Source organism: Pristiophorus japonicus, chromosome 8 (assembly GCF_044704955.1).
Source record: "Pristiophorus japonicus isolate sPriJap1 chromosome 8, sPriJap1.hap1, whole genome shotgun sequence".
Classification (NCBI taxonomy): Eukaryota; Metazoa; Chordata; class Chondrichthyes; family Pristiophoridae; genus Pristiophorus; species Pristiophorus japonicus.
Window position 1 is genome coordinate 4,801,347 of NC_091984.1, and position 15,505 is coordinate 4,816,851.

Genomic DNA, 15,505 nt, shown 5'->3' on the forward strand with positions numbered 1-15,505 from the left:
TTTCTTTATCTTACCCTATATGTCCCTTGGAGTCATGGAGGATGTTTCTCTAAGAACATAAGAAATAGGCCACCTGGCCCCTCGAGCCTGCTCTGCCATTTAATAAAATCATAACTGATCTGATCATGGACTCAGCTCCACTTCCCTGCCCGCTCCCCATAATCTTTTACTCCCTTAATCGCTCAAAAAACTGTCTATCTCCGCCTTAAATATATTCAATGACCCAGCCTCCACAGCTCTCTGGGGCAGAGAATTCCACAGACTTACAACCCTCAGAAGAAATTCCTCCTCATCTCAGTTTTAAATGGGCGGCCCCTTATTCTGAGACCATGTCCCCTAGTTTTAGTTTCCCCTATGAATGGAAATATCCTCTCTGCATCCACCTTGTCGAGCACCCTCATTATCTTATATGTTTCAATAAGATCACCTCTCATTCTTCTGAACTCCAATGAATATAGGCTCAACCCACTCAACCTTTCTTCATAAGTCAATCCCCTCATCCCTGGAATCAACCAAATGAACCTTCTCTGAACAGCCTCCAATGCAAGTATATCCTTCCTTAAATACGGAGACCAAAACTGTACGCAGTACTCTAGGTGTGGCCTCACTAATACCCTGTACAGTTGTAGCAGGACTTCCCTGCTTTTATACTCTATCCCCCTTGCAATAAAGGCCAACATTCCATTTGCCTTCCAGATCATTTGCTGTACCAGTATACAAACTTTGTGTTTCATGCACAAGGACCCCCAGGTCCCTCTGTACAGCAGCACTTTGCAATTTTTCTCCATTTAAATTATAATTTGCTTTTCTATTTTTTCTGCCAAAGTGCATGACCTCACACTTTCCCATACCATCTGCCAAATTTTTGCCCACTCACTTAATCTGTCTATGTCCTTTTGCAGATTTCTTGTGTCCTCCTCACAATTTGCTTTCCCACCCATCATTGTATAATCAGCAAACTTGGCTGCATTACACTCGGTCCCTTCATCCAAGTCATTAATATAGATTGTAAATAGTTGAAGACCCAGCACCGATCCCTGCGGCACCCTACTAGTCACTGTTTGCCAACCGGAAAATGACCCATTTATCCAGACTCTCAGTTTTCTGTTTGGCTTTAGCCAATCCTCTACCCACGTTAATATATTACCCTCAACCCCGTGAACTTTTATCTTGTGCAGTAACCTTTTATGTGGCACCTTGTCAAATGCCTTCTGGAAATCCAAATACACCACATCCATTGGTTCCCCCTTATCCACCCTGCTCGTTACATCCTCAAAGAACTCCAGCAAATTTGTCAAACATGATTTCCCTTTCATAACACCATGCTGACTCTGTTTGATTGTAATATGCTTTTCCCAATGTCCTGCTACTGCTTCCTTAATAATGGACTCCAACATTTTCTCAACGACAGATGTTAGGCTAACTGCTCAATAGTTTCCTGCTTTATTTGCCTCCTTTTTATTGATATTCCATTCCATCTATGTCAGGGAAATAGCCACTCTCATGTTGGGTACAAAGATTATCCAACAAATATTTGTCATCATAACATTGTAACCAAGACTCCTGTGCATTGATTGTTTGATTGCTCACAGTGGGAATTATTTGATAACGGTTCAGTGTAGACTTGCAGTGCTGAAAGCATAAAATTACACAGGAATAATCGACAGATTAAGTGACTGGGCAAAACGGTGGCAAGTGGATTCAAGGTAAGAAAATGTGAGATCATCCACTTTGGACCCAAAAAGGATAGAACAGGATACTTTCTAAAAACAGTGGCAGTCTAAGTTACATGGATCATTAAAATGTCAGAGATTTACAGCGCAGGAGGCCATTCCGGCCCATCGTGTTCACGCCGGCCCTCGGTCAGCAGCCCTAAAGGTTACACATAAACCTTTGCACAGGTGCAGAAAACAATCAAAACAGCTAATGGGATGCTGGCCATTATATCTAGAGGACTGAATACAAGGGGGTAGGAAGTTATGCTGCAGCTGTACAAAGCCCTGGTTAGACCACAGCTGGAGCACTGTGAGCCGTTCTGGGCATCACACCTTAGGGAGGATATATTGGCCTTGGAGGGAGTGCAGCGTAGGTTTACCAGAATGATATCCAGACTTCAAGAGTTAAGTTACGGGGAGAGATTGCACAAATTAGGGTTGTATTCCCTAGAATTTAGACGGTTAAGGGATGATCTGATCGAAGTTTAAGATATTAAGGGGAACAGAGAGGGTAGTTAGAGAGAAGCTATTCTCGCTGGTTGGGGAGTCTAGGGCTAGGGGGCATAGTTTAAAAATTAGAGCCAGACCTTTCAGGAGTGAAATTAGGAAACACTTCTATCTGGGTATATGGAGTTAGGTCGCAGATCATCCATAATCTCATTGAATGGCAGAACAGACTCGAGGGGAGAGAATGGCCTCCTCCTGTAGGAATAAGCCATTTAGCCCCTTGAGATTGTTCCACCATTCATTCAGACCATGGCTGATCTGCACGTCATGTCCATTTACCCATCTTTGTTCTACTGATGGAAGGTGTTGTTGACAGTGCTATTAAGCAGCACTTACTCACCAATAACCTGCTCACTGATGCCCAGTTTGGGTTCTGCCAGGACCACTCGGCTCCAGACCTCATTACAGCCTTGGTCCAAACATGGACAAAAGAGCTGAATTCCAGAGGTGAGGTGAGAGTGACTGCCCTTGACATCAAGGCAGCATTTGACCGAGTGTGGCATCAAGGAGCCCGAACAAAAATAAAGTCAATGGGAATCAGGGGAAAACTCTCCACTGGCTGGAGTCATACCCAGCACAAAGGAAGATGGTTGTGGTGGTTGAAGGTCAATCATCACAGCCCCAGGACATCGCTGCAGGAGTTCCTCAGGGCAGTGTCCTAGACCCAACCATCTTCATCTGCTTCATCAATGACCTTCTCTCCATCATAAGGTCAGAAGTGGGGATGTTCGCTGATGACTGCACAGTGTTCAGTTCCATTCACAACTCCTCAGATAATGGAGCAGTCCGTGCCCGCATGCAGCAAGACCTGGACAACATTCAGGCTTGGGCTGATCAGTGGCAAGTAACATTCACACCACACAAGTGCCAGGCAATGATCATCTCCAACAGGCGAGAGTCTAACCACCACCACTTGACATTCAACGGTATTACCATTGCCAAATCCCCCACCATCAACATCCTGGGGGTCACCATTGACCAGAAACTTAATCGGACCAGCCACATAAATACTGTGGCAACAAGAGCAGGTCAGAGGCTGGGTATTCTGCAGCGAGTGGCTCACCTCCTGACTCCCCAAAGCCTCCCCACCATCTACAAGGCACAAGTCAGGAGTGTGATGGAATACTCTCCACTTGCCTGGATGAGTGTAGCTCCAACAACACTCGAGAAGCTCGACACCATCCAGGACAAAGCAGCCACTTGATCAACACCCCATCCACCACCTTCAACATTCACTCCCTCCACCACCGGCGCACCGTGGCTGCAGTGTGTACCATCTACAAGATGCACTGCAGCAACTCGCCAAGGCTTCTTCGGCAGCACCTCCCAAACCCACGACCTCTACCACCTAGAAGGACAAGGGCAGCAGGCGCATGGGAACACCACCACCTCCACGTTCCCCTCCCAGTCACACACCATCCTGACTTGGAAATATATCGGCCGTTCCTTCATCGTCACTGGGTCACAATCCTGGAACTCCCTCCCTAACAGCACTGTGGGAGCACCTTCACCACACGGACTGCAGCGGTTCAAGGCGGCGGCTCACCACCACCTTCTCAAGGGGCAACTAGGGATGGGCAATAAATGCCGGCCTTACCAGCGATGCCCACATCCCATCAACAATTTTTTTTAAAATCCTGGATATCCCTTACCCAACAAAAATCTATCGAACTCAGTCTTGAAAGAGTCTTCATCGAGAGTATGTTACTATTTACAGAGGACACTCGGGAGTGTGTCACTATGTACAGGGGTACCAAGGGAGTGTGTTGATATTTGCGGGGCTGCACTGTCAGAAGGGCAGTACTGAGGGAGCGCCACACTGTCAGAGGGGCAGTACTGAGGGAGCGCTGCACTGTCGGAGGGGCAGTACTGAGGGAGTGCCGCACTGTCGGGGTGCTGTCTCTCGGTTGAGACGTTAAAGCGAGGCCCCGTCTGCTCTCTCAGCTGGGTGTTAAAGCTCCCGCTATTTGAAGAGCAGGTGGTCTCCCTGGTGTCCTGGCCAATAGTTATCCATCAGTCAACATCACTAAAAAAAACAGATTATATGATCATTATCACATCGCTGTTTGTGGAAGCTTGCTGTGCGCAAATTGTCTGCTGTGTTTCCCACATTACAACAGCGACTACACTTCATTGATTGAAAAACAAAATTAGGGACATCCTGAGGTCTTTAAGAGGCACCACAGAAATCCTTTCTTTCCTTGACTGAGATAACTGATATTTGATGTCTCATCCTCGAGACCAGGCATTGCGTAACAGGTTCGCTGGTCAGAGTGAAATCTCGAGACCATATCAAAGTGATTGCTGAGCCCAAAGCTGACACGGAGGCAACAGACAATGCCTCGAGACTAAAATTCTCATCCTCGTTTTCAAATCCCTCCATGTCCTCTCCCCTCCCTATCTCTAACCCCCTCCCATCCCTGTAACCCCCTCTCCCCAAAACCCCTCCCTATCCCTGTAACCCCCTCCCACCCTACCCCTGTAACCTCCTCCCACCCTACACGCCTCCCTACCTCTGTAACCCATTCCCACCCTACACTCCTCCCTATCCCTGCAACACCCTCCCACCCTCCACCCCTCCCTATCTCTGTAACCCCCTCCCCCCCCTACACCCCTCCCTATCCCTGTAACCCCCTCCCACCCTACACCCCTCCCTATCTCTGTAACCCCCTCCCCCCCCCCCCCATCTCTGTAACCCCCTCCCCCCCTACACCCCTCCCTATCTCTGTAACCCCCTCCCACCCTACACCCCTCCCTATCTCTGTAACCCCCTCCCACCCTACACCCCTCCCTATCTCTGTAACCCCCTCCACCCCTCCCTATCTCTATAACCTCCTCCCATCCTACACCCTCCCCATCTCTGTAACCCCCTGCCACCCTACACCCCTCCCTATCGCTGTAACCCCCTCCCTCCCCCTACACCCCTCCCTATCCCTGTAACCCCCTCCCCCCCTACACCCCTCCCTATCCCTTTACCCCCCTCCCCCCCACACCTCTCCCGATCCCTGTAACCCCCTACACCCCTCCCTATCCCTGTAACCCCCTCCCCCCTCCCTATCCCTGTAACCCCCTCCCCCCCTCCCTGTAACCCCCTCCCCCCAACACCCCTCCCTGTCCCTGTAACCCCCTCCTCCCCTTACCCCTCCCTATCCCTGTAACCCCCTTCCACCCTACACCCCTCCCTATCCCTGTAACCCCCTCCCTCCCCCTACACCCCTCCCTATCCCTGTAACCCCCTACACCCGTCCCTATTCCTGTAACCCCCTACACCCCTCCCTATCCCTGTAACCCCCTCCAACCCTACACCCCTCCATATCCCTGTAACCCCCTCCCACCCTACACCCCTCCCTATCCCTGTAACCTCCTCCCACCCTACACCCCTCGCTATCCCTGTAACCCCCTCCCTCCCCCTACACCCCTCCCTATCCCTGTAACCCCCTACACCCCTCCCTATCCCTGTAACCCCTTCCCCCCTACACCCCTCCCTATCCCTGTAACCCCCTACACCCCTCCCTATCTCTGTAACCCCCTCCCCCCCTATCTCTAAACCTCCTCCCACCCTACACCCCCCTGACATCTCTGCGCTCCTCTAATTCTGCCCTCCAATTTTAATCGCTCTACCATTGGTGGCCGTGCCTTCTGTTGTCTGGGCCCCAAGCTCTGGAATTCCCTCCCTAAACCTCTCTACCTCGCTTTCCTCTTTTAAGGTGCTCCTTAAAACCGACCTCTTTGACCAAGCTTTTGGTCTCCTGTCCCAATATCTCCTTCTGTGGCTCGGTGTCAAAATTTTGTTTTGATAACGCTCCAGTGAAGCTCCTTGGGAAGTTTTACTATGTTAAAGGCGCTATATAAATGCAAGTTGTTGTCTGGTGCTTTGCGCGGTCATTTGCAAGGAATGCCAACGTCAATGCCTTGAGCAAAATTGCATGGCAGGCTCAGTATAGGGACCAGAGCAGGTCATTGCCCAGGTACAGAATGCAGCCAGTGCCACACTTATATTTGATGAGTCAGTGAGAACTGACAACCAATCGGATCCACCGCTACATTATCTTGTTGCCAGGGGAACAGCCAATTATGTCAGGGTATAACATTGCAGTATCAATTCGTGACTTGTATCAAAGCATTAATAATAGCTCGAAAAGCCGATGATAAAATGATTTGTTTCAAGATTATTTCCACTTATACCGTTCCTGAATTTTAAGTCGAGCAAGTAAGCTGGGAGGGTTAAGACAAGCACTGACTGTACCTCTTCAAACTCTCGGATTAGAATGTTAGCAACATCGGAACAGGAGGTGGCCATTCAGCCCCTCGAGCCTGTTTCGCCATTCAATGAGATCGTGGCTGATCTGTGACCTAACTCCATCAGCACGCCTCGGTTTCGTAACCCTTAACTAACGAAAATCTATTCATCTCAGTTTTGACATTTCTTTTGGGGGGGGGGGGGGAGAGTTCCAGACTCCCACTGCCCTTTGTGTGAAGAAGTGCTCCCTGACATCACCCACTGAACGGCCTGGCTCTAATGTTACTCTCCATCCATCCCTCTCTCGCAGGTTACGGCCCCCACCAGAGGAAATTGTTTCTCTCAATCGACCCCATCAAATCTCTTTAATCAACTTAAATTGCATCACCCCTTACTCAAGGCACTACAAGCCCAGTCTAGGCAACCTGTCCTCATTTAACCCCTTTAGCCCCGCTATCATTCTGGTGAGTCTGCGCTCACCCCCTCCGAGGCCGATATACCCCCGCTGAGGGGCAGTGCCCAGAACGGGATGCAGTGTCCACATGGGGTCTGACCAGAGCTTGATATAAACTGTAACATATCTTCCACCCCTTTGCATGCCAAAGAGTATCTATACTGGAGAGAAGGTTTGAGTTGAAGTCCCTCCCCAGGACTGGAGCACCCATAATCTCGGCTGACACTTTGGCGCAGTCCAAAGGGAACCTCAGGGAGGATATGTGGGCCTTGGAGGGGCGAGCGCAGATGGGCGAGAATGATACCGGGGCTGAAAGGGTTTGATTATGAGGGCAGTCCATACAGACTGGGCTCGTGTTCCCGTGCATTTACACAGTTGAAGGGTGAGCTGATCAAGGTGTGTAAGATGGTGAAAAGGTTTCGACAGGCCAGTCAAAGAGAAACCGTTTCCTCTGGTGTGGGGAGTCCAGAACAAGGGGCCATCACCTTAATATTAGAGCCAGGCCATTCAGGGGTGATGTCAGGGAGCACTTCTTCACACAAAGGGCGGTGGGAGTCAATTGGAGCTTTCCAGACGGAGCTGGAATGGTTTTTGTCGGGTAAGGGTATGGAGGGATATGGAGCAATGGCGGGCCAGTGGAGATGAGGTCCAGACCAGCCTCCATCTGACAGGTGGAGCGGGCTGGAGGGGCTGAATGGCCTCCTCCTGTTCCTATATGCTGACAGGGTCTCCGACAGGATCTGCCCATCCTGTACACACCAGTCACGTACAGAGCCCGAGTATCACACAAACATCTGAGTGAAGCAGGGGGGAAATGCACCCATCGGTCCCCGTCTCCATGTCTGTCCCGTTCCTCCCTTGCCCCACGCCTGTTGGCTGTCTCATTTACTCACCATTTGTTACTCTCCATTTCACGTTATTCTCCTTGTCTCTTCCTTTCTCGCTATCGGTCACTCTCACTCCCCTTTTCTGGTTCTCTCTTCCCCCCTTTCCTCAATTACTCTCTCTCTCTCTCTCTCTCTCTCTCTCTCTCATTTCCCGGTCCCTCTCCCTCCATCTCTCCCATTTCCCCTGTCCCTCCATCTCTCCCATATCCCCTGTCCCTCTCCCTCCATCTCTCCCATTTCCCCTGTCCCTCTCCCTCCATCTCTCCCATTTCCCGGTCCCTCTCCCTCCATCTCTCCCATTTCCCCTGTCCCTCTCCCTCCATCTCTCCCATTTCCCGGTCCCTCTCCCTCCCATTTCCCCTGTCCCTCTCCCTCCATCTCTCCGATTTCCTCGGTCCCTCTCCCTCCATCTCTCCCATTTCCCCTGTCCCTCTCCCTTCATCTCTCCCATTTCCCAGTCCCTCTCCCTCCATCTCTCCCATTTCCCGGTCCCTCTCCCTCCCATTTCCCCTGTCCCTCTCCCTCCCAATTCCCCTGTCCCTCTCCCTCCCATTTCCCCTGTCCCTCTCCCTCCATCTCTCCCATTTCCCCTGTCCCTCTCTCTCCATCTCTCCCATTTCCCAGTCCCTCTCCCTCCATCTCTCCCATTTCCCGGTCCCTCTCCCTCCCATTTCCCCTGTCCCTCTCCCTTCATCTCTCCCATTTCCCCTGTCCCTCTCCCTCCATCTCTCCCATTTCCCAGTCCCTCTCCCTCCATCTCTCCCATTTCCCGGTCCCAATCCCTCCATCTCTCCCATTTCCAGGTCCCTCTCCCTCCCATTTCCCCTGTCCCTCTCCCTCCATCTCTCCCATTTCCCCTGTCCTTCTCCCTTCATCTCTCCCATTTCCCGGTCCCTCTCCCTCCCATTTCCCGGTCCCTCTCCCTCCCATTTCCCCTGTCCCTCTCCCTCCATCTCTCCCATTTCCTCAGTCCCTCTCCCTCCATCTCTCCCATTTCCCCTGTCCCTCTCCCTTCATCTCTCCCATTTCCCGGTCCCTCTCCCTCCCATTTCCCCTGTCCCTCTCCCTCCATCTCTCCCATTTCCCCTGTCCCTCTCCCTCCATCTCTCCCATTTCCCAGTCCCTCTCCCTCCATCTCTCCATTTCCCCTGTCCCTCTCCCTCCATCTCTCCCATTTCCCCTGTCCCTCTCCCTCCATCTCTCCCATTTCCCCTGTCCCTCTCCCTTCATCTCTCCATTTCCCCTGTCCCTCTCCCTCCATCTCTCCCATTTCCCGGTCCCTCTCCCTCCATCTCTCCCATTTCCCGGTCCCTCTCCCTCCCATTTCCCCTGTCCCTCTCCCTCCATCTCTCCCATTTCCCCTGTCCCTCTCCCTTCATCTCTCCCATTTCCCAGTCCCTCTCCCTCCATCTCTCCCATTTCCCCTGTCCCTCTCCCTTCATCTCTCCCATTTCCTCGGTCCCTCTCCCTCCATCTCTCCCATTTCCCCTGTCCCTCTCCCTCCATCTCTCCCATTTCCTGGTCCCTCTCCCTCCATCTCTCCCATTTCCCGGTCCCTCTCCCTCCATCTCTCCCATTTCCCAGTCCCTCTCCCTCCATCTCTCCCATTTCCCGGTCCCTCTCCCTCCATCTCTCCCATGTCCCCTGTCCCTCCATCTCTCCCATTTCCCGGTCCCTCTCCCTCCATCTCTCCCATTTCCCGGTCCCTCTCCCTCCCATTTCCCCTGTCCCTCTCCCTCCATCTCTCCCATTTCCCCTGTCCCTCTCCCTCCATCTCTCCCATTTCCTCGGTCCCTCTCCCTCCATCTCTCCCATTTCCCCTGTCCCTCTCCCTTCATCTCTCCCATTTCCTCGGTCCCTCTCCCATTTCCCAGTCCCTCTCCCTCCATCTCTCCCATTTCCCGGTCCCTCTCCCTCCCATTTCCCCTGTCCCTCTCCCTCCATCTCTCCCATTTCCCCTGTCCCTCTCCCTCCATCTCTCCCATTTCCCAGTCCCTCTCCCTCCATCTCTCCCATTTCCCGGTCCCTCTCCCTCCATCTCTCCCATTTCCCGGTCCCTCTCCCTCCCATTTCCCCTGTCCCTCTCCCTCCATCTCTCCCATTTCCCCTGTCCCTCTCCCTCCATCTCTCCCATTTCCCAGTCCCTCTCTCTCCATCTCTTCCATTTCCCGGTCCCTCTCCCTCCATCTCTCCCATTTCCCAGTCCCTCTCCCTCCCATTTCCCGGTCCCTCTCCCTCCCATTTCCCCTGTCCCTCTCCCTCCATCTCTCCCATTTCCTCGGTCCCTCTCCCTCCATCTCTCCCATTTCCCCTGTCCCTCTCCCTCCATCTCTCCCATTTCCCCTGTCCCTCTCCCTCCATCTCTCCCATTTCCCCTGTCCCTCTCCCTCCATCTCTCCCATTTCCTCGATCCCTCTCCCTCCATCTCTCCCATTTCCCATTCCCTCTCCCTCCATCTCTCCCATTTCCCGGTCCCTCTCCCTCCCATTTCCCCTGTCCCTCTCCCTCCATCTCTCCCATTTCCCCTGTCCCTCTCCCTTCATCTCTCCCATTTCCCCTGTCCCTCTCCCTCCATCTCTCCCATTTCCCCTGTCCCTCTCCCTCCATCTCTCCCATTTCCCAGTCCCTCTCCCTCCATCTCTCCCATTTTCCAGTCCCTCTCCCTCCATCTCTCCCATTTCCCGGTCCCTCTCCCTCCCATTTCACCTGTCCCTCTCCCTCCATCTCTCCCATTTCCCCTGTCCCTCTCCCTCCATCTCTCCCATTTCCCCTGTCCCTCTCCCTTCATCTCTCCCATTTCCCAGTCCCTCTCCCTCCCATTTCCCGGTCCCTCTCCCTCCCATTTCCCCTGTCCCTCTCCCTCCATCTCTCCCATTTCCTCAGTCCCTCTCCCTCCATCTCTCCCATTTCCCCTGTCCCTCTCCCTCCATCTCTCCCATTTCCTCGGTCCCTCTCCCTCCATCTCTCCCATTTCCCAGTCCCTCTCCCTCCATCTCTCCCATTTCCCGGTCCCTCTCCCTCCCATTTCCCCTGTCCCTCTCCCTCCATCTCTCCCATTTCCCCTGTCCCTCTCCCTCCATCTCTCCCATTTCCCAGTCCCTCTCCCTCCATCTCTCCCATTTCCCGGTCCCTCTCCCTCCCATTTCCCCTGTCCCTCTCCCTCCATCTCTCCCATTTCCCCTGTCCCTCTCCCTTCATCTCTCCCATTTCCCCTGTCCCTCTCCCTCCATCTCTCCCATTTCCCCTGTCCCTCTCCCTCCATCTCTCCCATTTCCCAGTCCCTCTCCCTCCATCTCTCCCATTTCCCTGTCCCTCTCCCTCCATCTCTCCCATTTCCCGGTCCCTCTCCCTCCATCTCTCCCATTTCCCGGTCCCTCTCCCTCCATCTCTCCCATTTCCCGGTCCCTCTCCCTCCATCTCTCCCATTTCCCGGTCCCTCTCCCTCCATCTCTCCCATTTCCCGGTCCCTCTCCCTCCATCTCTCCCATTTCCCGGTCCCTCTCCCTCCCATTTCACCTGTCCCTCTCCCTCCATCTCTCCCATTTCCCCTGTCCCTCTCCCTCCATCTCTCCCATTTCCCCTGTCCCTCTCCCTTCATCTCTCCCATTTCCCAGTCCCTCTCCCTCCCATTTCCCGGTCCCTCTCCCTCCCATTTCCCCTGTCCCTCTCCCTCCCATTTCCCCTGTCCCTCTCCCTCCATCTCTCCCATTTCCTCAGTCCCTCTCCCTCCATCTCTCCCATTTCCCCTGTCCCTCTCCCTCCATCTCTCCCATTTCCTCGGTCCCTCTCCCTCCATCTCTCCCATTTCCCAGTCCCTCTCCCTCCATCTCTCCCATTTCCCGGTCCCTCTCCCTCCCATTTCCCCTGTCCCTCTCCCTCCATCTCTCCCATTTCCCCTGTCCCTCTCCCTCCATCTCTCCCATTTCCCAGTCCCTCTCCCTCCATCTCTCCCATTTCCCGGTCCCTCTCCCTCCCATTTCCCCTGTCCCTCTCCCTCCATCTCTCCCATTTCCCCTGTCCCTCTCCCTTCATCTCTCCCATTTCCCCTGTCCCTCTCCCTCCATCTCTCCCATTTCCCCTGTCCCTCTCCCTCCATCTCTCCCATTTCCCCTGTCCCTCTCCCTCCATCTCTCCCATTTCCCCTGTCCCTCTCCCTCCATCTCTCCCATTTCCCAGTCCCTCTCCCTCCATCTCTCCCATTTCCCTGTCCCTCTCCCTCCATCTCTCCCATTTCCCGGTCCCTCTCCCTCCATCTCTCCCATTTCCCGGTCCCTCTCCCTCAGTCCCCGGCAGTGACTTACCCGGGGTGTGTGTGGCTCATTGTCAGCGGCTCTTGCCCCTTGCTGTGGCGGTGCTGGGGCCTGGGGCCGGGGTTGCGCGGGGCGGGGCGGGGCCGGGCCGGGCCGGGCCGGGCTCTCCCTGTCACGGCCGGTGACGGTGACGGTGTCGGTGCCGGGACACGGGACGGGCTCCGAGCTCTAGCTGTCACGGACTCCGCGCGCCCTGTTACCAGGGGGAAGGGGGCGGGGCTACTTCCCTGCAACAAGAGGGGGTCACGTGCATCTCGGTTCCAACCAATCAGCGTCACAACAGCACTCACGCCCCGCCCCCTCTCACTTTCTATTGGTCCCTCGAGCTGCTGCACAGGAAAAGATATCTGCGGATAGAGAGAATGAGAGAGAGGGGAGAGAGAGAGGAGGTAGGAGGGAGGGAGGGAGGGGGGTAGAGAGCGAGAGAGAGAGAGAGAGAGAGAGAGGGGGGTAGAGGGAGAGAGAGGGGGAGAGAGGGTAGAGGGGGAGGGAGAGAGAGAGAGAGAAAGAGAGGGGGTAGAGGGGGAGAGAGAAAGAGAGGGGGAAAGAGAGGGGGAAAGAGAGGGAGTAGAGGGGGAGAGAGAGGGGGTAGAGGGGGAGAGAGGGAGGGGAGAGAGAGATGGGTAGAGGGAGAGAGAGATGGGTAGAGGGAGAGAGAGAGAGGAGGTACGGAGAGAGGGGGAGAGAGAGAGAGAGAGAGGGGGGGTAGAGCGCGGGAGGGGGAGAGAGAGAGGGGGGTAGAGGGAGAGAGAGAGAGAGGGGGTAGAGGGAGGGAGAGAGAGAGGGGGTAGAGGGAGGGAGAGAGAGAGGGGGTAGAGGGAGGGAGAGAGAGAGGGGGTAGAGGGAGGGAGAGAGAGAAAGAGAGGGGGGGTAGAGAGAGGGAGAGAGAGGGGGTACAGGGAGAGAGGGGGAAAGAGAGAGGGGGGTAGAGGGAGAAAGAGATGGGTAGAGGGAGAGAGAGGGGGTACAGGGAGAGGGGGAGAGAGAGAGAGAGGGGGTAGAGGGGGAGAGAGAGAGAGAGATGGGTAGAGGGAGAGAGAGATGGGTAGAGGGAGAGAGAGTGGGTACAGGGAGAGGGAGAGAGCGAGAGAGAGAGGGGGGGTAGAGCGAGAGAGAGAGAAAAAGAGAGGGAGGGAGAGGGAGAGAGAGGGGGGGGAGAGAGAGGGAGGTGGGAGAGTGAGGGAGGGGGGAGAGGGGGAGAGGGAGTGACAGAGAGAGGGAGGGAGGGAGAGAGACAGGGGAGGGATGAATGGGAGAGGGAGAACATAAGAACATAAGAATTAGGAACAGGAGTAGGCCATCTGGCCCCTCGAGCCTGCTCCGCCATTCAACAAGATCATGGCTGATCTGGCCGTGGACTCAGCTCCACTTACCCGCCCGCTCCCCGTAACCCTTAATTCCCTTATTGGTTAAAAATATATCTATCTGTGACTTGAATACATTCAATGAGTTAGCCTCAACTGCTTCCTTGGGCAGAGAATTCCACAGATTCACAACCCTCTGGGAGAAGAAATTCCTTCTCAACTCGGTTTTAAATTGGCTCCCCTGTATTTTGAGGCTGTGCCCCCTAGTTCTAGTCTCCCCGACCAGTGGAAACAACCTCTCTGCCTCTATCTTGTCCATCCCTTTCATTATTTTAAATGTTTCTATAAGATCACCCTTCATCCTTCTGAACTCCAACGAGTAAAGACCCAGTCTACTCAATCTATCATCATAAGGTAACCCTCTTCTCTCCGGAATCAGCCTAGTGAATCGTCTCTGTACCCCCTCCAAAGCTAGTATATCCTTCCTTAAATAAGGTGACCAAAACTGCACGCAGTACTCCAGGTGCGGCCTCACCAATACCCTGTACAGTTGCAGCAGGACCTCCCTGCTTTTGTACTCCATCCCTCTCGCAATGAAAGCCAACATTCCATTCGCCTTCCTGATTACCTGCTGCACCTGCAAACTAACTTTTTGGGATTCATGCACAAGGACCCCCAGGTCCCTCTGCACCGCAGCATGTTGTAATTTCTCCCCATTCAAATAATATTCCCTTTTACTGTTTTTTTTCCCAAGGTGGATAACCTCACATTTTCCGACATTGTATTCCATCTGCCAAATCTTAGCCCATTCGCTTAACCTATCTAAATCTCATTGCAGCCTCTCTGTGTCCTCTACATAACCCGCTTTCCCACTAATCTTTGTGTCATCTGCAAATTTTGTTACACTACACTCTGTCCCCTCTTCCAAGTCATGTATGTATATTGTAAACAGTTGTGGTCCCAGCACCGATCCCTGTGGCACACCACTAACCACCGATTTCCAACCCGAAAAGGACCCATTTATCCCGACTCTCTGCTTTCTGTTCGCCAGCCAATTCTCGATCCATGCTAATATATTTCCTCTGACTCCACGTACCATTATCTTCTGCAGTAACCTTTTGTGTGACACCTTATCGAATGCCTTTTGGAAATCTAAATACACCACATCCATCGGTACACCTCTATCCACCAAGCTCGTTATATCCTCAAAGAATTCCAGTAAATTAGTTAAACATGATTTCCCCTTCATGAATCCATGTTGCGCCTGCTTGATTGCACTATTCCTATCTAGATGTCCCGCTATTTCTTCCTTAATGATAGCTTCAAGCATTTTCCCCACTACAGATGTTAAACTAACCAGCCTATAGTTACCTGCCTTTTGTCTGCCCCCTTTTTTAAACATAGGCGTTACATTAGCTGCTTTCCAATCCGCTGGTACCTCCCCAGAGTCCAGAGAATTTTGGTAGATTATAACGAATGCATCTACTATAACTTCCGCCATCTCTTTTAATACCCTGGGATGCATTTCATCAGGATCAGGGGACTTGTCTACCTTGAGTCCCATTAGCATGTCCAGCACTACCTCCCTAGTGATAGTGATTGTCTCAAGGTCCTCCCTTCCCACATTCCCGTGACCAGCAATTTTTGGCATGGTTTTTGTGTCTTCCACTGTGAAGACCAAAGCAAAATAATTGTTTAAGGTCTCAGCCATTTCCACATTTCCCATTATTAAATCCCCCTTCTCATCTTCTAAGAAACCAACATTTACTTTAGTCACTCCTTTCCGTTTTATATATCGGTAAAAGCTTTTACTATCTGTTTTTATGTTTTGCGCAAGTTTACTTTCGTAATCTATCTTTCCTTTCTTTATTGCTTTCTTAATCATTCTTGCTGTCGTTTAAAATTTTCCCAATCTTCTAGTTTCCCATTAACCTTGGCCACCTTATACGCATTGGTTTTTAATTTGATACTCTCCTTTATTTCCTTGGTTATCCACGGCTGGTTACCCCTTCTCTTACCGCCCTTCTCTTTCACTGGAATATATTTTTGTTGAGCACCATGAAAGAGCTCCTTTAAAGTCCTCCACTG

The 15,505-nt window shown here is 52.7% G+C and overlaps 1 protein-coding gene across 3 annotated transcripts in view; it reads right to left on the reverse strand.

Annotated features, from left to right (window-relative positions):
- The window catches only part of erich3 (glutamate-rich 3), a 51,299-nt gene extending 38,998 nt beyond the window's left edge, over nucleotides 1-12,301 (reverse strand). For all 3 annotated transcript variants that reach the window (XM_070886481.1, XM_070886480.1, XM_070886478.1), the window contains exon 1: nucleotides 12,105-12,301. In XM_070886481.1, coding sequence (XP_070742582.1) covers nucleotides 12,105-12,124 — 20 coding nt within the window. In that variant the 5' untranslated portion in view covers nucleotides 12,125-12,301. The remainder of the gene's footprint in view (nucleotides 1-12,104) is intronic.
- Between the last annotated feature and the right edge of the window lie 3,204 nt (nucleotides 12,302-15,505).